The 27583-nt window shown below is 34.5% G+C and overlaps 2 protein-coding genes and 1 pseudogene across 2 annotated transcripts; all 3 read left to right on the forward strand.

The window, feature by feature from the left end:
* The window catches only part of LOC120194465, a 29679-nt pseudogene extending 16626 nt beyond the window's left edge, over positions 1-13053 (forward strand).
* Positions 13054-17288: 4235 nt separating this feature from the next.
* Positions 17289-18429, forward strand: LOC120194182 (transcription initiation factor TFIID subunit 15-like). The gene is made up of 4 exons (XM_039196571.1): positions 17289-17395; positions 17483-17838; positions 18046-18157; positions 18244-18429. Exons 2-3 carry the CDS (start codon positions 17483-17485, stop codon positions 18134-18136), a joined length of 447 nt encoding a protein of 148 aa, XP_039052502.1. The 5' UTR covers positions 17289-17395; the 3' UTR covers positions 18137-18157; positions 18244-18429.
* A 5617-nt stretch (positions 18430-24046) lies between these two features.
* On the forward strand, positions 24047-25378 carry LOC120194180 (protein UNUSUAL FLORAL ORGANS-like). Its single transcript, XM_039196570.1, has one exon. The coding sequence runs from the start codon at positions 24167-24169 to the stop codon at positions 25277-25279; it is 1113 nt and encodes a 370-aa protein (XP_039052501.1). The 5' UTR covers positions 24047-24166; the 3' UTR covers positions 25280-25378.
* Positions 25379-27583: the final 2205 nt, after the last annotated feature.

A 27583-nucleotide genomic window follows, 5' to 3' on the forward strand; every position in this document is an offset into this window, starting at 1 on the left:
AAATGATTATACATTATTTTAATCTCATGTATGTTTTAAAAAATGGTTACGATGAACATTTTAAATTTTTAATTATTTTTTTTAATTTTTAGTTCATCATAATAAAATTTTGGTCAAAATTGGTTTTAAAGCAAATGATATATCTATAACAATTGATATCAATTTTTCAAAAAAAAATTGTATTTTACAAATTTTAATTTTTTAACCTAAATTTAAATGTTTATGCATGTGATTTAAATGAAAATGATATCTTTCTAACAATTGATATCAAAATTTTCAAATGCATAACATTTTTGGAAAACTTTATGCATATGCACTTAATTTCAATAATTAATATTGCATAAAGTATTTTAGACTTGGATATATTGAATTTCATGTACTACTAACATGTTTGTTATTCTTTGTTGAAATTCAATTTTGTTTAAGTGTCATGATCCTAAAAGCTTAATTTTGTTTGGAATGCATTTATTGAGGGGGAGCTTTGATTTTTCAAATGATTTTTAAAATTTCAAAATTATTACTTACTCTCTATAGTTATTTTTTGAACTTCAAAGATTGAATTATTTTTGATATAACAAAAAGGGGGAGAAGTTTTGGTTTGACAAATTCAATTTCTTAATGAAAAAGGGGGAGCTTAACATTTTCATATATTTTCAAACAATTGATATCATTTTGTTAACAATTAGTATCTTTTTCATTAAACATTTTATTAAGGGGGAGTTTTGCCAAAAATAATTTTTCAAATATTTTGTTATATAAAAAATGGGGAGATTGTTGAATTATGTTTCGATATAACAAATTTAAGGCAAAATATTTTTGGACTTGAATTGAATTTATTCAAAGTCCATTAAATTCAGATTTGAACAAAAATGCTAAAGGGTGTCAAAATGCATCCATGCACTCCTGCAGTGCATCCATGTACCCCTGCAGTGCATCCATGCACTCCATTTCGAATGCAATTAGTGCATCGATGCATCCTGCTGTACATCGATGCATCCTGTTGTGCATCCATGCACCAAGGCTGTAACGGCTAGTAACATCTAGTTTATTTGAATTTAATGAAGGGGTATTTATGCACCTTGATAGTACACCGATGCACCTTGATAGTGCACCGATGCACCATGTTATGAGCAGCCTTTTTGAGTAGAAAAATCATCCCCAAATGGCTCCAAAACATCCCCAACGGTTATATATGACATCAAACACATTCCAAGCTATAAATACAAGCTAAGGACACTTGAAGAAGTAAGAGAACAACTATCCAAGCAATCAAACACAAGAGAAGAGTTTTTCAATCTTATTTCATCTTTCTCTTATAAATATTTTGTTATTGTGAGCTCAATCTTGTAAACACCTACCTTTGAGAGGTTTATTTGTTTACTTCTTTTATCCTTTTGTTAAGGGGAAATGTTCTAGCTTATCCCGTGTAAAAGCTAGGGAAAGGTTCTAGTTTAGCCCGGAAAAACTAGGGAGTTGTAAGGTTATCTCTTTGTCCTCAAAAGAAAGAACAAATTAGTGAATTTGTTGGAAAATCCTTGGTGAGGAGCTAAGGTAGTGGACATAGACTTTGGTTGCGAAAGTCAAACCACTATAAATCGCTGTGTAATTCTCTATCTTTCAATCTCCTTACTCCTTAAATACAAAACTGTTCCGACCCCTCTTCGCAAATCGTTCCGATTATCGATTCGAGCTTCCGAAAATCCTAACAGGTTTACCCTAGATTAAAAGTTAAGGATTGCGTTCAGAAAATTAAATGTGCAACTGAATAATGTTAGAGGATCTTCAATTTCCTAAAGTGGAAAAGTTAGATGAAGTAATTTAGTTGCTATACGGTTGAGCTAAAATATAGTAAACAAATGTTATAATGGGAATAATGGAAGATTCATTGATGTGAATATCGATTGGAATTTTTTTAAGAAATAGGTACGTCGGTGATTATTTTATAAGATGATAGATGTTGAAATGTTGAGAGTGAACAAAGAAAAATTCATGGTGTATGGGAATGAATGTGGATTTGATAAGTTAAGTAAACTATTATTGAGATAATTTTGGTTGGAAAAAAAGTATATGATTAATTGATTAATGCATGTGCCCTAGATTGAACAGTTGTTATTGACTAGCTGTAAGAGTAAAGGTGATATAGTAATAAGATTGGAAGAAAAGATAAAGTGAATTAATCAAATATTATATGAATCTAGATATGGATTTTTATTTTAATTATAGAGATATGTTGAAGGCAATGAGATGAGTATTTACATGTTTTAAAGAGAGCCTTGAGAAAAAAATACACAGTACAAGAGATGGTAACGAATGAGGTTCTGTATAAGTGAAGATGCTTATCAAAATTATTAAGATGCAATGAAGATTGATAATCGGGGATAAGTATAAGTAAGATAGGAAAAGAGTATGTAAACATGAAAGAAAAATATATGATCTGAGTATAATGAGATTTTGACTTTGAAGGAATAAAGGAATAATGAAATAAATAAATAAAAAGGATTGAAAGATCAAATATGATAAAGGGCATATGGAAGTATCGATGATAAATTCGATATAGAAGTAAGGAAATGTGCAAGGTGATGTGAAAAAGATTGTTGTATTTCGTAAAGTATATGTTTAATCACAATTGAAGAAGATGTAAGGTTATATTCTTGGTCAAATGATGATGGAATAAAAGTTTGGTTATTGTTGCAAGGTAATTAAAAATTATAAGGAATTTGATTGATTTATGATGATAAGTGATGAAAGGGAATGTTAGTATATACGTGATGAGTGACATTATATGAACTTTAGAAAGATAAAAGGAAAATACAGAATTGAAAGAGAGAAAAGACAGAAATGGATGAGGTTATTGTTTATATGATAAACGACAGTAGATGAATGAATAAAGGAAACAACATGAGAACATTAGAGGATATGTTCTTATCAATGTGTGCAATGAAAATTCGAGGATGAATTTTCTTAAAAGGAGGGGAGATTTGTAACATCCCAAATTACGGGTTAGTGACTAAATTGTCAAATTTCGAAATTTGGTGATTAAAGTGGAAAAGTTGAATAATTCAATGATTTATGTGGAGATATATCCTAAAAGTTTATAGTAATTATTAAGAAAATTAAAGGCAAAATGGTCATTTGACAAGAAAGATTTTTATTTCCCTTATAAGATAAGGGAAATCCACGTGAAATTCATTTTCTATCATCTTCTTCTCTTCTCCACCGTGGAGCATACAAGCAAATGTGAGTTTCCTACTTAGTTGATTATTTGTTGAATTAAAGGTTGGGTTTTGATCATTAGATGATAATCAAGCTTAAAGAAAGCTTAATTTGTTCTAAAACAACAAGATGAAAGGTATAGGAGAGATTAAAGATTTTGAGTTCTTGAATGAAATCTTGAAATAGAGTTGATAAGTTAAATTTGACTTGTCATATATGAGAATAAAAAGTTAGAAGTGTTAGAATTAAGTTTGGATAACATGGAAAATTTGGTATGATTATTGATTTCTATATGGAGAATAAAATTTTGAGGTTTAAGATGAAATAAATGGATATAAATTAGTTTAAGTATGTATATTTGAGTTAAGAATAGAAAAGTGAATGAAACATGAAGAATTTAAGTTGTTATAGTGAATTTTCGGGCATGAACAATGATTCTCTAGGTTTGAACGAAAATTCCAGATTATGCAGGGGGTACAGATACCCTCTGGGGGGTATCGATACCCCCTAAATGAAAAATAGAATTTTGGTTCATTAAACCGACGTAAGTTATTAACATCTAGTTTAAGGTTTAGGCTTCTGATAATTGTTATGAAATGTTATATTTATGTAGATATTTAGCCTAAACAAGTTCTGAAACAATCAAAGAATTAGGATTGAATCAAAGCAAGGCTAAGGTGAGTGCAATTTAATTGTACTTATGCTATCAAAGAACATTGGCTTGCGATTAGCCGGTGACGGAGTTACTATGGTAAGAAGTGACTCCTAAAATGTTCTATGATTGATATGATTCTTATGAGTGCATTTTATTTTATAGGATTATAAGGAATTGGACTTGTGATAAGTCTATTTCCAATAGTTATAGTGTATGGAGTATTGATTATAAGGGTGTGAATGACATGAAATGTATGTATACTTGATTATATGTGCTATGTGATATGCCATATGTGAAAATAAAATATGAACTATATGAAAGGATTATGTGATGTATATATGAACATATGTGAACACAATATAAACTGCATGTTTACATGAACACATGAGATATAAATATAAGTCATATGATAGGATTTATATGATTACATGCACATGAGATATATGATTACACATACATGTGGTATGTGAAAGAAGAGAAAGAACAAGTGATATGAAATGTATAAATGATAATGCCCATGTTATATAATACGAGAGCTATAGGTATAGTTTTCATGCCAAGAGTCGAGGGTCTACGCGGTCCTTCGGGACATATACAGTGGTTCTTCAGGACAAATACATAGGTCCTTCGGGATAAATTTCATATGCCACTCATTGGGACTTATACGAGCTGTGGTGACAACATTAGTGCACAACCTCAATGTACTCAAATACCTTCAGTTCTCAACAGTGTACATGGGCTAATAAAAGAGATTAAATATAATATATATGATGTATATACTTTTGATGATATGAAATATTACAAGAATTATATGATGATATATGTTTCTATTTGATATGAATTGTATGAAATAATATATGTGTTATGAGTCATTGTATCTGTTATACGAATGAGATATAGTATATATAATAATAGCATAAGAGGTTATATGAACAAGAGATAAGAAATATGAATGATAATAGAGTATGAATATGATAGAGATCATGATAATGTTGGCATATTTACATGTATATATTATGTTATGTGAAATGTTTTATGATTTTTATTATATATGTTTATATGCCTCACTATGTCATCGACTTAGTGTGTGATTGTTTCACATGTAGGTTTGGAAAGCGGAAAGAGAAGTAAAGAGGAACAAGACATGTCAGTTCTCCTTACCAAAGATTAGATCAAGAATATAAATATAATTGCATGTATTTTGTTATAAAGAATTTAGTTGGCATGTAATAATATAAAAGATTTGTATTAGATACGCTCTGATTGAGTTTTGGAATATTTTAAAGATGTATTTGTAAATGGAAATTTTATACGAATGAAAGCTTAGAATTTTATGAGTTTTATACATGTTTTGCCGAGGTATTGTAGCAGGGGAATCGTTACAGTAGCAGGTTATTGTTCATGGTACTGTAGCAGGTTACTGTTCATATCGTATTTTATTATTCATAAAACGTATATTTTCTTAAATTGGTTATAACAAACATAATTCAATAATATATTATCGTATTTTCTTAAAAAGAGTTCAAATATCTTGATATTAATAAGAAAAAGGTTTTGAAAAGTCAATGTGACATCTCGGACTCGTATTCGGGTCGAATACGGGTTGGGGTATTACAAGAATAACAAGAACCACCAAAGAAAACTAACTCAGCTAATAATATAACCAACCCTTAACGGCTTAACTAAATACTAACTATAACAACCCCCTCTCAAGATGGAGACTGGTGGATGTAGAGAAGTCCTATCTTGCTAATAAGAGAAGAAAAAGCAGGCAAATGAAGAGCCTTTGTAAAAATGTCGGCTAACTGATTTATAGACCGAACATGAAACAATTTTAAGAAGTTTTGTCAAACTTTATCTCGAATAAAATGGCAGTCGACCTCAATGTGTTTTGTTCGCTCATGAAAAACTTGATTTGAAGCTAAATGGATAGCAACATGATTGTCATAGTACAAAGAAGCTTGAGGAATCGAGATCTGAAATGAAGACAAGAGTGCGGCGAGCCAAACAAACTCACAAGTAGTTAATGACATAGCTCGATATTCAGTTTCACAGGATAAGCGAATCACAATGTGCTGCTTCTTGGATTTCCACGAAATCAAGCTACTACCAAGATAAATGCAGAAACCAGTGGTAGAACAACGAGTATAAGTGTAATGCCCCGAAACCCGGGTTAGTAGTTTAGGTTAACCCAAGACCTTTAAGTCAATCCAATTAGACCTCTCAAGATAGTTGGACCTAGTTATATAGGTGTTGGCCTAAGGTAGGCCCAAGAGTTAAAGCTAAGAGAGTTTTAAAGTGAGTTAATAGGTGAAGGACCTAAAGTGTAGTTTACCCATTTTGTTGAAGCTGAAAACTTTCCCCCTCTTTTTATATCATTTCATGTAAACCAACCCCCTAATATCTCACCCACTTTTCTTCTTCCTTCCATTAGTTTTCATTTCTTCTTCTTTTCAAGAGCCAAGTTTCAAGTATTTCAATATTAGATTTGTTTAGCCAATGTAAGAATGTTTCTCTCCATCCTTCAAGCTTTGTTTTAAACTCCATTTTGTGAGTTTTAGATTTTGTTTTCAAAATAGGTTTTTGGGAGTTTGAAATGAACCTATAGATTTAAGTTTGTTTTGAGTAATATTAAGTGCTTAAACTTAGTTTCCAAGTCAAAGGCAAGTTAGTAACCCCTACTTTTGTTTTGATTAGCCAATGAGGTGGGTGAAGTTCTAAAGCAAAGGATAAAGGAAAGGTGAATCCTTGTTGAGTTGAGGGAGATTTTAGCAACCAAGGAGGCCATGTAACACACTATCAACCCTTTCATACTCCTAGTGTTCATTAGAGATGTTTTCTAGCTTGAGAGTTAATTATAAAGCTTAGTGTTGCATAATCATGGTAGTTTCCATGTTTTGATGTTTAAGTACCTTGTAAAGCCTTATTTATGATCCTCTTTAATCACATAAGACTTTAAGAATGTTTGGGGACCTCACTAAGGTCTTTGGGTTAGATGAATAGGATATTTTCGAGTGAAAATATGTTTTCTGCATGTGGAGTATCGATATAATAGGGATAATATTGATACTTGTTCATCATTCTAAGCAAAATACGTGTTTTATGGGAAGGATTGTCGATACTCTTGTAAGTGTCGATACTCTTACAAGAGTATTGATACTTTAGGAATAGTTTTGAAACTCCAAGGCAAGTATTGAAACTTGCCAGAACATAAGGCTAAAAAGTATCGAAACTTATATAAAGTATCGAAACTTTAGTAGGAGTATCTACACTCCAGGGATAATATTGATACTTTCAGTCTATTTTGAGCAGTAAAGGCAATTTTTTAGCGTTTTAGACTCGAGGTACCCTAACACTTTAGTAATTCTTTAGATAAGACTACAAGTGAGAACGTTGATGTTTTTTTCAAACATAGAAACAAGTTAAAGTTAAAAGAAATAAAACTAGCATTGTCCGAATGCTCGGGAACACGACCAGGAAACCCGAGTTCTTTTAAAAAGGCTAGCAGAGTCGACAGTATAGATTCAGTTCGGATATCCTTAGGTAGGGTCGAGGCCCTTTTCACTAACTATGTTTGCTGAGGCCTTAACATTCTTTAGAAAAAATGGTGGGTTAGTCAGGGGTATGGTTTCCAATGTAGAGAATTTATGGGCCATATTTAGGGTAGACTAGAGGGGTGTGTGAGCTCTAAGATTCATAACCCTCAGTCGCATCATGATGTCTATCATAGCTTAGAGAGTGAGTATTCGAGAATACTCACTAAAGCAGTTTTAAAGCAGGCTAGCTTGGGTGCAAGGTCCAACACTCAAGGAGTGGGCTACTAGAACAGAACATATAGTAGAACAGATAGCAGTAGACCCTATACCAGTAGATTTGATAGCTTGAGCTTTTCAGTGATGCTTTTAGTATGTTTTAGTTGTTAGCGTGGCGCTGAGATATTTAGCTCAACCTTCGGGTGTTTCATTGGGCAGGTTAGTAGATCCAACAGTTGAGAAGCTTTAGAGAGATCGAGGTCCAGACCTAGTGCAGAGCAGAGTACGTCACACATTTATTAAATGACATGTATATTCATGAATTCAGTTGAATTGAGTTGTAAAGTTAGTTAAGAGACAGTATGTAGGTATCTATATATTTTGAGGGCTCTCAGATGTAAAAATTTGTTTTAAAGTACAAGAAAGTAAGTTTGAAGTTGATTAACCACTTTGATGGTTCCGTGTGACATTTTACATCGGTCGATTATGTGTCGTACTGGTCTAGGGTGTTACAATCAAGACATGAACTATAATTCGAGTTAACAAAAACCAATCAACTGCAAACTAGATGATAAAGAAAAAAACCAAACCAAGTCTAGGGGTTTGCTTAATATATGAAAGAAGATTATGAGCTGTCAAAAGATGAGGTTGTCGAGGCGAAGACACAAGCTGACTTAATAGGTGAACAATATAGGTAATATCAGGTATGGTGTGAGTAAGATCAATAACCATCCAATTAATCATCGATAAAGTTGAGGACCTGATAATGGTTCACCTTCATGCATACTCAGTCTATGAGGAGAAACAAGGGGCAAATTTTTAGGCTTTTTGCCAAGGGAACACCTGCCTTCTAATAACTACAAGGCATATCCTCTTTGTGACAAAGAAATCCCAGTTGGGTTTCGAGCAATCTTAAAGCCAAGAAAGTACCTTAAGGTTCCCAAGTCCTTAAGTTTAAAATGTTGCTGAAGAATTTCTTGAACTTTTGTGAGTCATTCTTAACTTGTTCCAGCAAGTATAATACTGTCAACTTAAACCAAAAGTGCCACAAGATTATCTCCTAGACCTTTAATAAATAATGAATGTTCTAAAGAAGATTGTTTAAATTCGAACTTTAAGAACACCTGAGAAAATGCATGGAACCATTGTCGTGAACCTTGCTTTAGCCCATAAATCGACTTGTGTAGCTTACAGACCAAAAGAGGTGTATGAGAGTTTAAATTATAGCCAAAATGCAGCTTCATATAAACTTCCTTATCAAGAACACCATTAAGCAAGGCATTATTCACGTCAAGCTGTGTATGATGCCAACCTTAAGTTGTAGCAAGAGCAAGCAAAACTTTAAAAGATGTGATCTTTGCAACTGGTGAGAATATATCAGTGAAATCGATGCCCTCAACTTGTGTAAACCCTTGTGCCACCAATCTGGCCTTGTATCTATCAATGGTTGCAATTAATGGCATGTTTTCCTTCTGGTAACAAAACAACAAACCAAGTTTTGAGAGACTCCATGTCTCGTAATTCTTCCTCCATTGCAGTCCTCTATTATGGGAACTTGATTGCCTAGTCATAAAAAGTAGTTTCATAGGTGGATGAAACATTTGATATGGAAGCAGTAAACTCGGTTGACAACCTTGATGATGAAAGCTAATCTTCAATAGGATAATGACAGGAAGAAGACATGTTGCAGTAGTATTACTGAAGATACGAAGGCTTATGTGAAGTTCGAGAAGACCTTCGAAAAGCTATTTCATGTGGCAGTGGCACAGAATCTGGTTGTGGATCATGAACAACTTCAGGAAAGCAATCTGAACCATCTTTTTCAACCAAGTGTTCATTCCTAGATGAGGCAACTAAGTCTTCAGAGTTCGAATCAAGTGAAACTGGAACAACAGGAACATCAAGAGACACCACAGGCAAAGAAGAATTCTAGAAAGGAACATTCTGAAAGTGAGCATGATCACGCCCAACAACATGTAAAGAAAAATTCTGGAAATGTTAAACAAGATCTTTAGAACTCGATATGTTGTGAAACAGAAATATGTTTTCATGAAACACCACATTATGAGACACCACTATCGAACGAGTCTTTAACATATATATTTATATCCTTTTATTTCAGGGGCATAACCAATAAAAACTCTAGGTAATACACTTTCGGCAAATTTGTCTCTATGTGCCCGAAGAGTAGAAACAAAACACAAACACCCAAAAAATCTGAGCTGTATGTAGTCTAGTATCCCTATCCCTATTATTTAAGACCTCATAAGGTGACTTGTTGGCCAAAACAGATGATGGAAGTCTATTAATAACGTATGTGGCTGTGGGCAAACACTCTCCCCATAATTTTACAGGCACCCTTGACTGAAAGAACATGGCTCGTACAACAACCAACAGATTTCGTTTCACAACCAAGTTCTGTTGAAGAATCTCCACACAAGAAAAATGATGAACAATGCCAAGGCTTGAGAACAAATCTGTGAATTTCAATTCTGGAGCATTGTTAGATTGAAAAACCTTAATATCAACACCAAATTGTCTCTTGATCATATGAATAAAACTAGGAACAATAGAAGTAACATAATATTTATGCTGCAAAAGATAAGTCCATGTAGAACGATTGCAATCATCAACTAACGTGAGAAAGAAACGTTGATTGGTATATGTAGCCAATTTATATGGTCCCCAAATATCACAGTGAACTAAATCAAAGGTGATTATGCATGATTCATGGAAATAGAAAAATGAAGCCGATATTATTTTGCAAGAGGACAAATTTGACAAGGATCTTTATTAATATCAAAAGATGGTAATACAACTTTTAATGATTCTAAGACTCGACGACTTGGGTGATCGAGCTGTCATGCCAAGAAGTTAGAGCAACAACAGAATCATGATCAGCAACACTTCACATGTAGAAGGTAAACACAACAGATATAACCTGCGATGAATCTCACCCTTCCCAATCACCTGCCATAGATCCTGAATCGAGCAATGAGTTTGGCCAAACAGAATATTAATGTTAGATTCTTTACCAAACTACAAACTGACAAAAGATTGAACTTGAAATCCGGAACATAGAGCACATCCTTGAGCACAAATCTTGGAGAAAGACGAACTATACCAGAAAACTTGACAGAGACTACAGATTTATTTGAAAGAAGAATACTGTAATCTTCAACAAGAGTCAATACAACAAAGAAATCTTTAGAATAACGATCATGCCAAGATGCCCCAGAGTCAATGATCCAACAGTTTCCATTATCAAATGAACTCAAACTATTAATATAAGTAAGAAACTTGCCTTGCATAGTCATGTTGACAGATGTAGAGGATATATTTGAGGTTGAAGCTGCTTAAAGATGACTGCTGAGCAAGGCTATCAACTTTTGACACTGCCAAGTGGATAAGGAATCATTATTAACCATTACACTAACCTTATTCACATAAGACTTCTTGGAAAACCCAGATCGATTGTTGTATCCAGGAGGATACCCATGAAGCTTGTAACATTTTTCCTTAGTGTGCCCCATCATGTTATAATGGCTACACTGAGGACGAGATTTTCTTGAAGTGGCTGTGGTTTTGACAGCAAACGTTGGCTCAGCGACCGGATTAGCCAACGCAATACTTCGCTGGCTTTTTTCTTGAACAACCATCGAAAAAAACCTTTGTAATAGATGAAAAGGGATCCAACAACAGAATCTGACCTCGCACATGAGCATATGATTCATTCAATCCCATTAAAAATTGCATAGTGAGTTCTTTTTGTTGTTCATCCAGCATTTTTCGAACACCTCCACAATCACAATGCAAGCAAGTACAAACTGGTTTAGCATACACTAGTTCATCCCACACTATTTTGAGTTGGGTATAGTAAGTACTTACTGTCATGGAACCTTGTACCAACTCACCAAGTTTTTTCTCAAAGAAAAAAATTCTTGGTCAATTTGTCTGCTGAAATCGATCTTCAAGATCCTTCCAGATCGCAGCAACGGTGGAATGATATAAAAGACTAGCAACAATTTCCTTTGAGACAGAGTTCAAGATCCAAGAGTTAACAAGATTATTAGCCCTCGTCCATCCATTAAACAAATCGTGTGAAGTAGATCTGATGCAGGAATGGAGCTATCCACAAACCCTAATTTGTTCTTGATCAATAAAGCCATCGACATGGACCTTCTCCAGCTATTGTAGTTGTCATTAACGAGCTGTTGTGTGACTAACACCATTCCAGGACTATCTAACTTGTGTAGATAGTAAGGATTGTTGTCATGATCAAGCTGATCATTGAGCTCAATCATGTTGAAGAACAAGAGATTAACAAAGAAGAGAAGGATAGAAGAAGAAAAAAAAAACAATGATAGAAACGGAAGCTAAAAGAAAAATACTTATGATCATATCATATCACAACCAAGAAATGCTGAATAATTTTCTCATTATTCTCTCACAGAATTACAAAACTAATAAGAGTTTATATACAACCTTTATCATACAAGAATAACAAGAACCACCGAAGAAAACTAACTCAGCTAATAATATAACCAACCCTTAAAGGCTTAACTAAATACTAACTATAACAACATGAAATGGAGAGGAACATTATGGGAATGCTCGATCATCCCTTCCTTCTGACATTATATGCTGAGTTCAATTTTTTTCCAGTACTCATGTATGGTCATGGAGTACTGTCCTGGTGGCGACCTGCTCACTCTTATACAACGCCAACCCGATACCAGATTTCCTCTCCCATCTGCTAAGTAAGTCCAACACTCAAACTCCAACCATAACCTATTTGGTTCATATTGTCGCATTTTTACGTTTTCTTTAACGATATAGAATCACATTCACTGATGATGCAGATTCTATGCAGCTGAGGTGCTTGTAGCATTGGAATATCTTCACATGATGGGTGTAATTTATCGTGATTTGAAGCCTGAAAACGTGCTTGTTCAAGAAGATGGTCATATTATGCTCACGGACTTCGATCTCTCCCTTAAATGAGACTTTTCACCAGAACTTCTGAACTGCAATGCCGGTAGTATCATGGACAAGTACCACTCTCGTTTATCATTGCCTAACAAGAAAAACAATATGAAACCTTCTTCTTCTTCTTCTTCATCCTCTCCGAGTGCTAGTGCGATACTACTAGCTGATATTCAGAAACCGGAGGTCCAATTATGGGATGAGCTGACCGATGCTCAATTAGGTTTGTTCGTGGGCACACGAGAATATCTAGCTCAGGAGGTGATAAGGGGGTTAGGAGATGGGAATGGTGTAGATTGGTGGGCATTTGGGGTATTCTTGTACGAACTATATGGTAAGACACCTTTCGAAGGTGAATGTGGGGGCGACAACCATGAAAAACATACTTGGGCAGCCTGTAACTTTTCCCAGGATTTGTACCGGTTACGAAATGGGGAAGGCACATGATTTCATAAGGAAGCTACTGGTGAAAGATCCAAACAAGAGAACGGGAAGTTTGTGGGGTGCTGTTGAAATCAAGAGGCATTTTTCAAAGGCCTGGATTGGGCTCTAATTAGATCACTTAAGCCTCCACAAATCAAACATTCAAGTGAAATTTGAGTTCCATTTCCAAAATCCGATCAGCAGAGGGCAATTCTCTTTTAAACCTTTTTGTTGTGAAATGGTGGTTTTACCTATAGTGAAAGCTTAGAGATACACGTGTGTATTAAACATACAAATTAATACTGCCTTTGTACAAAAATAATTTAGGTTTGATTCCTCGTTTCCTCAATGGGAGAAGGGAAGTGGAAGCAACGAACAACACCACAAGATACTGGGAAAGGCAAGAGCATGTTATAATTTCCAAAGGAAATTTCCCCTTAATAACTTGAATACAACATAATTTTTTTTTATATCGTGAATGTACTTCTGTAAGAAAAAGAAAGAAGTTTAAATATAAATGCAACATAATTATTAAATTCTAAATAAATATATGATATTGTTATTAAAGTATGTTGTGTTTGTTATATGGTTTGTTATACTTTTATACCATGTAATAATTATGTTTAGTTAGTAATAATTATGTTTAGTTATTTTTTAGGAAAATTATGTGAAAAAATTATATTAATAATGGAATATATAAATTTAAAGTTTATTACGCATAGATTTTTAATTTTAATTTAAAATTAAGTGGTTTTCATGGTAAATGAATTTTTGTTATTCGTTGAGGACCTGATTTCGATCACTATAAATGTCAGATGTGTGAACGTTTAATAAAAAAATAAATTTTTTTAAACAAATATTACTTTACGCCTACCCACATTAATAAAAAAAATAAAGTCGTATTAATTTCCCCAATTTAGGCTTGGGCTCCGATGATCAAAGTGCTGAGAACTGAGAATCTAAAAAGTAAGTGGGCTTGACGCATAAAGTTGGGTCAGACTTCTCTTCCATAAAACTTTAATTGTTTGATACATTCATGCTCGAGTATTCTAAGTTCTACTTAACCCGTGCACACCATGAAAATGAAACCTCCCCTGCTCTTCTATTTTCACAAAATATAGTATTTTAAAAACTATGAATTCGTTTATAAGTTATTTATAAAAGGAAAAAGGAAAACTTTTCTTGAGGTATACGTAAAATGGTTGTCCCTCTACAATAGCGGCATGCTGATAGTAGTCTAATACCGACCCCTTCCCTCAAACCCTTAAAGTAGTGGATTTGGATCTTCCTTTTCCAGATTTGTGTATGTGACGTGCATGCATCATCTTAATTAACAGGTCAACCATGTCGGCATCCAACTCCACTTTTAATTTCTCAAAAGATGAATTCAAAACATGTACGTTTACTAATACTACTACGTTTATATATAATTGTTTCAAAAAAGAGAAGAAAAAATGTGTTAAACGTTTTATTTTTACAACTAATTTTAAAATATTTTTTTTATATAAATCTTAATGCATACCGACTGTATTTGACGAGTTAAATAGTTTATACCCATAGTAACATTTAATAATTTCTCGGGGTTAAAGAAAATGTGTGTTTAACGTAGTGAATAGAGACGCAAACAGAAAGAAAGCAGAGCAAAATGAATAAAAGGAGAGGGACTAATGATGAGGATGAAATTGGGTGGTGCATGGGAACGAGATTCCCAAGGCCAATGGAATCATGCACCACTTCGCTTTACAGTTTGCTCCTTTACCCTTCTTCAAGAGAATGGACGACACTTCTTCTCAATCCCTCCCTTCTTGTTAAAATATGGTGTTCGTTGGAAACAGAAACTAAATGCCCGTGAGCCCTGGTATTTCTTTCAAATACTTCATTTACCATTGAAGTCGCTCCGGTCGTGTTGAATGTTTAGATTTAAATATTCATCCTGGCCTGATTGGCTGATTCCATGAGTTAAGCACACTTTTATGATTATCAACCACCAGAATGAAAATGTACACAACATTCATTATATTTCTAATTATAATAAATATTTATGAAAAAGAAGATCACGTTGAAAGCTCAATAAACAATAAAGAAAAGTGGTTTTGCAAGATGAAAGAAGAAAAGTAGTGATTAAGCAAAGCAGGCGCAGAAAAGGGGGGGGGGAAAGATGGTCAAAATGAAAACCTCGAAGAACATCAATATCATCACCTCCCAACCTATCTTTATTGAAACTCTCTTCTCTTTTTTTCATTTGCCTTTTGTTTTTCTCCTCTAAAGATATCAAAGTTATAATCAAAATATGTGCATGCATGAATTGTATTCCATCCACCTGCTTCTTTTTTCCAATATTTCCCACGACGTCTCGTCAATCAAAATATAACCAAGCTTGGAAAACCTAATCGCGTTATTTAAGTTTAATTTTTTATTATACTTAACATGAACACTTGTCATTCCAGTAAGCCTATAAAAAGAATTTAAGAACTCCACTAAATCTTATAATATTAAAAATTAATAAATATAAAAAGTATATTTCATTAATGGAACAAATCAATGACTGAAACCTAAATCGAGAAAGGATGAACATAATTCACAAAATGAATAAAGCAGCCCTCTTTATTAACCAGCGCACACACAAAACCAAAAGACTAAAGCTCTTTAACCCCATTCAACCATATGCTCAAGTGGAGCTTTAAGTACAGAAAAGGAGAACATTCAAATATAAATGTAAAGCAACAACAATTTTACTCGTGTTTTGCTGACTGTTGATTCTTCAAAGTATAACTGAAAGAGACATGACCTATATAATTGAGATCTTAGATGGGCCCTTCCATTGCCTAGGTTTCATTCTTCATTGTATTCCCTAAATGCCAAGAAATGCTTCATACCATTCTTTGGCCGTGAAATGAACTTTGTTTTAGAGAGTTGAATTAAAGATTTTGAGAAATGTAATAAAACTACATAGTATTTGTTAAGAAAATTTTGAAAACGTATTACCCGATTGAAGAGCAATTTTGGATTAGATGTGATGTAGTCATAGGGTGACAGGATCTTCTGTTTGCTTTTTGGGCTGCCCTACATGCCTCTCCCTCTACCCGAATCAACACCGTCGCTATCCATCCCACTTGAGTTTGAGTGTTTGACTGTTTGTCACCAAAAGAAGATTGTTTTAACTCTATTAACGGGTTGATTCAAGTGGTAAGTAGTTTAATATCGTTTAAATAATATTTCAGGTTCGAATATTTGTGTATGCAGAAAATTCCTGTCAGAAAAATCACCCATTAAAATCAAATATACGACCTAAATCGATTCAGATTAATCAGCACAAAGCCCCTTGAAAATAAATTGTTTTAAAATGTTTCCCATTTCCGTATCACACACACTAAAGCCTCACTGTTTCTGTCCTTCAATTCATGCCCGTCATTCCTGTTTTGCACATTGTTTCCATCTTCAATTCCCATAGCCCATTCGATTCAAGTTTCCTATACATAGCAAGCCATTCATCCAACTAGTTCATTCCTTATCTTGTCAACATTTAGCAAGTTAGAAGATAAGGAACCAGAAGCACTTTAATTAAAATGTCTAATTTTAATTATATAACCTCTAACTCAACTCTAGATATAATCTGAGTATAAATAATTTGATACGTACCACTTTAACCATTTTGGAGACTGAGCCGTTGCTGATTGAAAGTTCCCACTTTCTCCTGCCTTAGCCTTTGAGCACTAATTTCTTCTGCTTTTGCCAACCTTATGCATACTACTTGTGTTATTTGTTTTAAAATTCTAATATATTTTGATGGATTAATTCCAAATATTGATTTCCATAACCAAATAAGTTCACAAGACATTATGTAGTGGAGAATTAGTATTGTACAGTAATCTCTCACTTCGATGTGACAAAGGAAATTTGCATTGGGTTTCAAAAACATACATATAATAATATTAAAACAAAAAGAGCTAAATTGTTCCCATCCCATATTTATTGACCCCAGAAACTATGCATATGTCCATGCACCAACTACTTGAATGTAATTATTATAGTATCACCAAAACCCTAAAAAGAAGGCGAATTTATTGAAGTTTTCAAATTTTTCCTTCCTTTGGAATCATACCCAGAATTTTCCTTTATTCTTTCTTGCTTTATTAGATTTTTATATATTAATATAATTGTTATTAGTAGTATTTCATTTATCAAGGCTAAATGTGAAGAACAGGAAAAAGTAGCATACACAGCTAGCCCTCCGTTTCTACCCTTTTCAGTGCTCTAACCATTGTATATAAAGAGCCCCTTGGCTGAGTCGTTTCTTCAAGTATTGATTCAAACCCCATTCTCTTATTGAAGTGAGAGTTATTATCTTTCCATTATTCTAATTAAGGTACAACTTCAAATCTCAATGTTTTGTTTTCAGACATTGTATTGGCCGCTGAGTTAAAATGCTTTTGTTTTGAATTTTATGGTAAAGATGAGCAGGCCAGGAGATTGGAACTGCAGGTCATGCCAGCACCTCAACTTCCAAAGGAGGGATTCGTGCCAACGTTGTGGGGAATTACGTTCAGCTGATCATTTCGGCGGCTTCGGCGGTGGGAGGGGTGGCTCCTCCTTTGGGTTCACCACCGGCTCCGACGTCCGACCAGGTGACTGGTACTGCACTGCGGGGAACTGTGGAACCCACAACTTTGCTAGCCGTTCTAGCTGCTTCAAATGCGGTGCATTAAAGGACGACTCTGCCGGAGGGTTTGATTGTGAGGTTCCGCGTTCTAGAGGAGTCGGTAGCGGTAATCGATCCGGGTGGAAATCCGGCGACTGGATATGTACCAGGTGAACACATTTGTATGATAAAGTGACGTGTTGTGTGACTACGTGTGCATGTTAATGCCATGCTTTTTCCACCCTCAGTAGTTGCTTCCTTTCCCTACTATAGTTTCTTTTGAAAGCAGTTGAGTTGGGTATATATTTGAACTTGTGATTCAACCTTCTTTTGTTCCAAAAATAACTTAGACACATAGACTTGGTTGATGAATGCAGGTCGGGATGCAATGAGCACAACTTTGCAAGCCGAATGGAATGTTTCAGATGCAGTGCTCCAAGGGGCTTCAGCAACAGAACTTCCTACTAAAAGCATGCTATCAAGTTTTGGGTACATTCTCTCTTTAACCTTAGTTTTTCATGCAATTTGATCACAAAATCTCATTAATATATGTGGCTCTTGACTTGCTTTTGTAGGTGTTGCAAACCAAGAGAGATTATTATTAATTGCTGTTTTCCTTTCTCTTTATTATATTGCTTTGGGGTTTGCTGGAATTCCTAAAGGGTGAAGAAAACATGGTGTAAATGCCCTTTGTTTTGATCACCACTTGAAGCCATTTTCCCATGTTTCCCCCCATAAGAGTTACAACCGTGTACTACTTTTTGTGATGATGATGCTTTCAATCTATCGTTTTTGTTGCTTATTATTATTATTTTACCAGAGAGAGTTGATTTATTTATATTGCAATGCTTGGCTTTCTTAAAAGAAGATGATTCTCTTCTCTTTTTCCATCACCATGCATTAACTTTAGTCATAAATAATTTATTTTACATGTTTTTAATTTTGTCTTTAAAATATTTTAATTAATCATAATTATCAAGTACAACTGTTGTTAAAATTAAAAAAACAACAGACGATATGATTAGCAGATAGGACTCCACTTCTGCATGTCAGCATTTTAACCCATTAAAATTTGGTAGTATCAAACATACCAATGCAGATAATAATAATTTAAAAATAAATAAATAAAAGTTTACAGATGAGAGAAAGTTGTGGTCATGCAAAAAGCCAAGTATATTCAAAACATAGAATCACATTGGATTCCCTTTTATTGTCCTATTAATGTATCTCATATGCACTGGATTATATATAAAAGCTACAATCTGTTCATTAACGTTGTAGTTTCTTTTCCCTCCTAATCAATAAAACTAATGGAAATGGAATGAAAAGATGGTCCAACTATACATGTTGGGCCTAACCACCCAATTCAAAAGAATTTGCTCGTACGACATTTTATAAGAATTTTCTAAATTTAGTAAATATTTTAAATAGTTATTATTTATGTTTATATTCATTGATACTCCGTGCATATTTTTGTTGATTCAAGAAAACTTCCTCTTTCAACTTTGCTACTTCAATTTTACAAAATACTGAAAGTCCGTCTTTAAATGTTTGTATAGGATCCCTCCTTTAAGCTCTTTTAAAATTCAAAAGTTAATTGATTTTTTTATTAAGATGATTATAAAGTATTATCTGTTCTAAACACTTTTAATCGTATGATAATGAACGTTCAATCACCTTGTTACAGCTGCTGGTGCTTGAACCCGTGACCTCTGAAAAGAATATCGATTCCTTTGAACATTGAAATAAGTTGATTCGTTCAATTAATTGAATTTAAATGAATTTTTTTTAATTGATCAAATAATAAGTAGATTGAGCTCAACCCCATCCAAATCTTGGATGTGTTTTGTGCTAGCGGTACAATTAAATAATTTTATGCTTTATGCTAAGATTCTCCTTGTCTTCCTTTGCAGCTATTATTATGTTATGTCCATCTTATCCTTAATTATTTTAATGAATATTTGGCCCAAACATGTTCTCTTAGTTGCATGCCCTTTCAGTGTTAAATTATCCAATACAAAAACATAGACAAGAGGTGTTTAAATTCGGATACCCGAACAATACAAAAACATAGATAAGCGTTATTCAAATCAGGGTACCCTACTCAGGTCTTAGAATAGTTGATTGTTCGGTCCGTGTCTTAACTCGGATGTTGGGGTATCGGTAATCGGATATCTAATTTTTTTATTATTTTCAAATTATTAATTTTTAAAAAAATATATACAATTTATATTATTAAATAAAATATTATATTAATTATTAAACATACAACTATTATTAAGTGGATGGTTTTTTAATTTTATTAGTTTAATTTAATATATAAAATTATTAATAATTAAATATGTATATTATATATATATATATATATAAATAAATGTAACCAGTACTCGGGACACCGATAGCTGAAAAAAATATAATTTTGTGACCCGGGCTTGACCCAGGAAATATCAGGTCGGTACCCGGCCCGGTTAGATAACTTTTTTAGATAATTACCCAGTTTTTTAGTTCGGGTCAACGGGTCAACAGATCGGATCAACCGAGTTGAATATTTTTTAACACCCTTAATACACATTGTATAATTTAAGATGTAGTGCTACGTCTCGTTGAATAAGTATTAACTTAGGAAAAATTAATTATAAAATGAGTTTTAAAAACTTAATTTAGAATAAAGGGAAGAATTATGTCAAAAAAAAAGAATAAAGGGAAGAATACCGGAGAAGAGAAGAATATATTCGTTTTTTTTTAATTCATTACATTTATGATATCTCGAGTTGCATATAAATCAAGGTATTATATAATATACCTAAAACTTAAAATAACTTAATTGCCATTACTACTTTGAACTGTAACAATATGTTGTTTTCCAATCCAAAGCAAGTTCATTTGTGATGAATGTAAAGCTCAGAACTTGTTGTTATCGGAACAGAAAATGAAACCATATTAATATGTTGGAAGTTTGGGTAAGATCCACAACAATCTGTGCAAACAAGCACCTTCCTGTTCATAACATTGTCTGTACTTTCTGTAATTATATCCTTTCTCAATAGACACAACTATTGCAGAAGAATATGGGGATCATTTTCTATTGAACATGCAGCACAGCCATTTCCAGCCGGAAATGATCACCGGAGAGTCTACACAGTCAACAACCGTTGGAACTTAACAGAAAGAGCGAAAACACTTTAGAGATATGAAAAGGGATTAAAGAAATTTAGGCCATCATATCAAATGCCTTTTTATAGTCCAATGGGCAACTGACCAATAAAAGTCCAATTAGTTAGAGTAACGGGCTCAATAGAATCCCGATCACCACCAAACTTCCTCAGGAACTACTCACGTAGCGGCTTTTATGTACCTTCCTGCACAGCTTGATTGTTGAAGTGGCGAATGCATCCATGGGGTCGGTGCATTTCTCAAGAAGTGGATCATTCCAGATGTCATCAGATGCAAGGATAACGGTGGACCATAAGACCTTGGAGAGCAATTCTCAGTACATTCCGTGCTCCTTATTTCTCAACCAATATGAACGGAACATCCCTTAAAACACTTCATCGTGCCATGAGTGTGACTTAAGTATGACAAGGCATTACAATGCAGTGAGCTCGAGGAAAACCCTTTCACTCCATGGGTTTTTTAAAATCAAAGGTACGATCTAATGGTGAAACTTCGTTTCTACTGCAGAGTGAAAAACTCTTCTCCAGCGATGAATGCTCCCACTGGATCAGAGCAAGCAGCAAATGAATGCATTTCTCTTCGTTCTCTTTGCTCAATTGCACTAATTTTCTCAAGAAATTTAGAGTAGAATCAATGGATAACCCTCCAATTATTCCCACATGTTTTCCTAGATTCTGAGACTTCCCACTTTCATCAATGCGTAAGATCACTGAAGATGAAGGCATACCAAGAACTGGGTTCAACCTTTTATTACAAACGTTTATCTTCTTAATTATATAGCATGAAAAGTACGATGGGCAATTGAGTGATACTTGCAAGCTTCTATCCAAAGTCTCCATATATAAGTATCAAAGGCAAAAAGATAATTTTTCCCTTGCACTATACTCAATTTATCAATTTTGCTCATCATATTTTCGCATCAATTTAGCAAGTTGTTCATTGCATCATTTTATATCTTACCCGTAAATTAAAACCCTAAATTATAAACCTTGAACCATAACCCATTACCTCTAAACCATAAATCTTAAACCCTAAACAATAACTTATGATCTATAATTTAAGGTTTTAAGTTAGGGGAAGGGTATGGAATAATACAATTAAATAACTTTGTGAGTTAAATTAATACAAAAATACGATATGAACTAAAATAATAAATTAAATCTACTAAAAAGACAAAGGTGACCCTTAATCAAGTATCAAATTGATCTTCTATAATCCCCCGACATTTCTATCTTTTACAACAACAAAACACGTACAGAAGTAGCTAAGAATTCAATCTTCATCGAGTTTTCAGCCTCAAATTCATCATTAACATCAACAAACAAAAGGATCAAGCTTTCAATTAGGATTTGCCGTCAATTTTCGCAACCCAATCAGAAAAACAAAAACCCTATTCCAAACCCAGGATGTTTTTGATTCCAGAATTAAAAAACAACCAAAAATCAACAAAGACAAAGTGGATACAAAAAAGAGAGAGGGGGTTCATGTCGTGAAGATTTTTCTTGATGTGTGTACCAAGTTTGGCAATGCCTTTGATGAACCAGCAGTTTACAGTTAGTGGGAAAAGAATCTGTGCTTTTGAGTATAAGGGTCACTCTCACTCGCACAATTTTCTCACTATACTATTAAGTATTACCTCTTATAGTAAAAAAAATTAAGTTGAAATAAATAAAATGAAAACAAAACAAAACAAAAGGCAAGTCTCTGCCTGTCGTCTTGCGTCAGTAGAATGTGCAACTTGCGGGACTATCAAGTGATGAGTCGTGTTCTTGTCCTTTGTTTGTCAATGAATGTCCAAAAATACTAGTAGTATTTAAGACTTATGCAAAGTCTCAAGTAAGTGAGAGAACCACCATCATTTCCATTATCAATAGCCTTCATTGACTCCAACAATGCTAGAAGTAACCCCTTCGTTTTGGTACAAAAGAGGATGCGGCGAACAACATAATTAGAGTGAGGTTTCACCGGGCGAAAGGTTTATGTGCAGGAGATTCCAAGATGATAGGCTACCTTCTACCAATCAATACTTCCAAAACAATTAAAAACATCTTTTCCTGCTCGACTAATGCTATTCAATTTGAATGGCTGAGAGTTAAAGAATCAATACTTTCTATTACCTACAAATTCATTGTCAATCCTTTTTATGATACCTTTACAGCATGTTTTTTCTTTCATTAAAGATACAAGTTGCTTCATTGCAAGAGTCTACTCTTTATTACTTTTCAAAAAAAAAATAATTAAAATATTGTTAAAAATATTTTCTTTAAAAATAAACAAATATTAATTTTAAATATTTAAAAATATATATAAACAAACGAACTCAGCAAATGGTCATAATAATAATAAAATATTATTTTTTAGATATTTTGAGTTTGAATAAATACGTCTACATATTATGAACACATTATCAATTGATTACAAAAAACTTAAACAATTATCTTTATAATCAACTGAAATTATTCTTTAAAAAAATCAATTGGTTGGGTTAATGGGCCACATGTACTAGAACAAGACAAATGGTGAGATTTTATCATTTTCCACAGTAATAATTTTTTAAAAAAATGAATAAACCCATGTAAGTGTTAAAATGTTTAAACTTAATTTACTAAAACCACTTAAATTCAATTCGATAATGATAAATAATATTAAATCGGACTTTGAAACATGTTAATGATTTGAGGAATTATGTTGAAGAGAAAATTAGCAAAGAAAGTATGGGGTAATAATAAACATGAAATCAACATCAATGCTTTGAATTTGGAGAGCTACCAAGGAGTCATTGTGGCGTGTTTGTTTCAATCTTTATCTGGCGGTTCCCTTTACTTATCCGAAACTTAATTTACCAAATTCAGCTAATGGCACCTTGACATTGCATCCAACTTTATTCTTATAAGTTTTCTTTTACCAAAGTTTGATTAACATCTTATCTTAAACCATAGGGATTGAGGGTCAGCCTGCTCCCAAACGTAAACATTCTTACTCTAAAATGTAATCCTATCTAAATTAATTAAGCATCATAGTACAAAGTTCGGGTAAGACAATTTCATTTATGAAAGAGAAAATTATTTATATATAAAAAAAAAAAGCTTATTCTCTTTTTCTTGGCCTTTAGGCACTCCCAAGAACCATCAATTTATATTTTTATATGAATAAAAGGTACAAGAAAACATATTAGAATCACATGTGGGGCAGATAATATCGGTCACGCATCTCAATACCATGTGGTCCAATAATTTACCCTTCAATAATTGCCAACTATATACGCTCTTCCACGCCTTGCATTTCACAAAACAAAGTTCACCGTCTTCTGTTTAGGCAGGAGGAATGTGGAGCAACCTTCCCTTTGACGTTCAAGCTAAGATCTTCTCCTTCCTCTCACCGGACTCCCTGGCACGTGCAAGGTCGGCTTGCCGGAATTGGTACATGTGCGCACAGACCTATCCCATCACCACCTCCTTCGCGGTATCACCGCAGCACCACCAAGCTTGGTTCTTGGCTCTCCCAACTCGCAACCGTGGCCAACACTGCTATGTCCATAATCCGGTCACTGACAATTGGCACATGCTCTCGTTCGACTTCTTGCCTGACCCGGTTCGACCCGTTGCACCGATCGGTTCCCTCATCCTTGTAAGACCAACAAATTCCACAGTCCTTCAATTAGCTCTATGCAACCCTTTCACAAGGCAATTTAGGTACCTTCCGATGTTAAATATCACTAGGACCAATCCAGCAGTTGGTGTTGTAACATTAGACTCGGCCCAACATGGTCCAAACCCACACTTTCAAGTTTACGTAGCCGGCGGGATGTCCGAAGCACCACATGGCGGTGCCACTTACGAATCCAAATTGGAAATGTATGACTCGGTGGATGACACGTGGTATATAACAGGGTTCGTGCCGATGGAATTTGCAGTGAGACTAACGGTTTGGACACCAAATGAGAGTGTCTACTCAAATGGGGTTCTGTATTGGATGACTTCAGCCAGGGCCTATAGTGTAATGGGGTTCGAGATCGGTGCCAACACATGGCGAGGATTCAGTGTTCCTATGGCGGACAAGCTCGAATTCGCGGTGTTGTTGTGCCGCAATGATAGCTTGACGCTTGCGGGTGGGACGAGTGGAGGGGAGGCTTGTATATGGGAGCTGAAAAAGGGAGATAGATGGGACTTAATCCAAAAGGTGCCAACGGAAATGGGGATAAAGCTTTTAGGTGGGAAGAGTAGTTGGGCCAATACGAAATGCGTGGGCAGTGAGGGGGTCATTTGTTTGTATAGGGAACTTGGGTCAGGAATGGGAGTTTGGAGAGAAATGAAAGACAAGGCAACATGGGCATGGTCTTGGGTTGAAGGTTGTCATTTCATTGGTGGCAAACAAGTGCAAAATTTGCCAATTAAGGGTGTCTTCCTCCGCCCAAATCTATATCCATTTGCATTTTGAGAATATGAAAGTGGAGCCAACATTTTATCCAATTTTTCCATGTTCAAAACAATTGAATCACTTAAGAGTTAAAATGCTTTTCAGTGCTCTGTGAGAAAGAAAAGATCACACATTTCGGTTTAACTATGTTGAAGCTACTTGCTTTCGATTCTTTGTGACAAATAAAAGAAACCCAACGCTTTCAAGTACTCTTACATTTAATAGCCTGATTTCATAATTGTAACACGTCAGTAGTATATACACATTCATTCAGTTCTTTGTAACACCCACAACTGAATCATGATCTAAAGGCCTCCATTTAAAATTTTAATCTTAGAAGGTTTGCCATTCCCATTGAATAAACCTATATTCCTAAGTTCTTTTGGTAAAATGCTTAATTCATTTGAGAAGATAGACATTACCTCATTTATATCAAGGCTCAGTCGTGACATGTATGTCTTCAAAGATTAAGAATGATCTTTGCAATACTGCTCCTCTGAATCACAGAACCTCTCCTCAATATCACGTGGAAGTTCATGAAGCAACCCTTCCTTCCATGCCAAATCTCGGATAATTTCAGCTCGGTTATACCTGTACAAAATTTAGCAGCTGATAATGATAAACTGCACTCAGCATGCAAATTAACAGAGAAACAGTGTCTTGAAGAAAGGACAACAAAAGGTATGAGATGCATACAAACGCCATTAAGCAACACTTGTTGCGAATTAAAGAAAGGTGGTGGATGAGTCCTCCACAGTGGTCTGCATTTTTAGCTGTTTGGACTTCTAGTCCTTCCTCTTGCATTTTCCTATCATAACATAAATCATGTTAAAGGCAGAATTGCAACGAAAAAGCCAACATCCATCATAATAAGAACAAGAATGATAAAAAAGAGTGGAATCTCAAGGTTACATTGTATATCCTATGGCGAAAACCTTTAGAGAGAACACGCCATGACAGTTCTCTTTTCAACCTCAAGCTGAATTGGAAGTTCATACACCACCACCTACTGCAATTAGTATCCATGGAATTGAAAAGTGAGCTAAACTTCAAGGTCCACAGGTTAGCACTGTTGTTATTTTCAATCAATTGTTAACATCTGAAACTCAACATGTTACATGTCTAATTTTAAGAGATTTTCAAATTATACATAACTAAATCTTTAGGACGTGGTCTTGCCCCAAAAAGAATAAATAGGATATGGTAGGAAAAATTGGAGCACAGAAGTGAAAGTTAAAGTTGATTAATCAAATGAATAAACCAAGCGGCAGCACTACCTACTTTGAGCAGATGTAGTTCTGATAAAAGTGGAATGAAAAAGATGAAGGGGAAAAAAGGTAACCGTTTGGAGTAACCGTTTTCTCTCACGATAGCTGGACTACTGTTTTGGGGATTTTTGGGTTTTCTTCTCGGTTGTTGCTGATTGGGTCAAGATGGTTCCCTGCTGATTGCGGAAGGCTATGGATTGGAAGAGTCTTTTCTCTGGAGTGGAGGAGCAAATGCTGGACTTCTTCCCACCAGAATGTTGTGAGGGTTCTACGACGGTGATTCCTCCGAATGCCGTGTTTGAGGAAGGAATATCTGAGTAGAGGCACTCGTTGGTAGGGCAATTCATTGGGTGACGTCCTTCTCTTCTGGTTGTTTAAAGTTTTGATCTATTTAGATGCAGTGAATGTTTATGGTTTAGATTTGATATTGGAATTGAATTAATATGTAAACGTTTTACTACGTGGGTCTTGATTCACACCATCTCCGATAGATGAAAGCGGCACCGCTCAGCCGCTCCTTTAACGCAAGCCAACAAAGGTAGTGAACCCGTCGAGTAACTTCCAAATTATAGGCCGATCTTGATTCTCTGTCTCCAATTTATCCCTCGTCATGCCATTATAAGCATCTTTCGCATAAAACTTGCCCACTTCCATGTCATTCCAAATTCTCTGTCTCAAATATATTTTGGGAATTAAAACGAAGAGATTCCCATTCAAATACGTGTCGATCCCTGCTCTTTGAAATACTGCTTTCACCGTATTAAATAAGGATTGGCCTACATCTCATTAACTCTGAAAGAAGTGTGAATGTAATCTTTCTACACCTGGGGCTTTAACGGGATTCATATCGAACATGGTCAATGGTGAGCTAACGACTGAGGTATCTTATTCTTAACCCATTGTAAAGTTGACTAAATAAATTAATGGCCTCCTGTTTCAAGATACTATCATCAAATACCAATCCTCCGAATTACCTACTATCAGCCAACAAATCTTGTTCTGATGTCGAAAAATCAGGGCCTTGTTATGAAAACATTGTGTTCCTGTTCGTAATTTA

Source organism: Hibiscus syriacus, unplaced genomic scaffold (assembly GCF_006381635.1).
Source record: "Hibiscus syriacus cultivar Baekdansim isolate YM2019G1 unplaced genomic scaffold, ASM638163v2 tig00116997_pilon, whole genome shotgun sequence".
Taxonomy (NCBI): Eukaryota; Viridiplantae; Streptophyta; class Magnoliopsida; order Malvales; family Malvaceae; genus Hibiscus; species Hibiscus syriacus.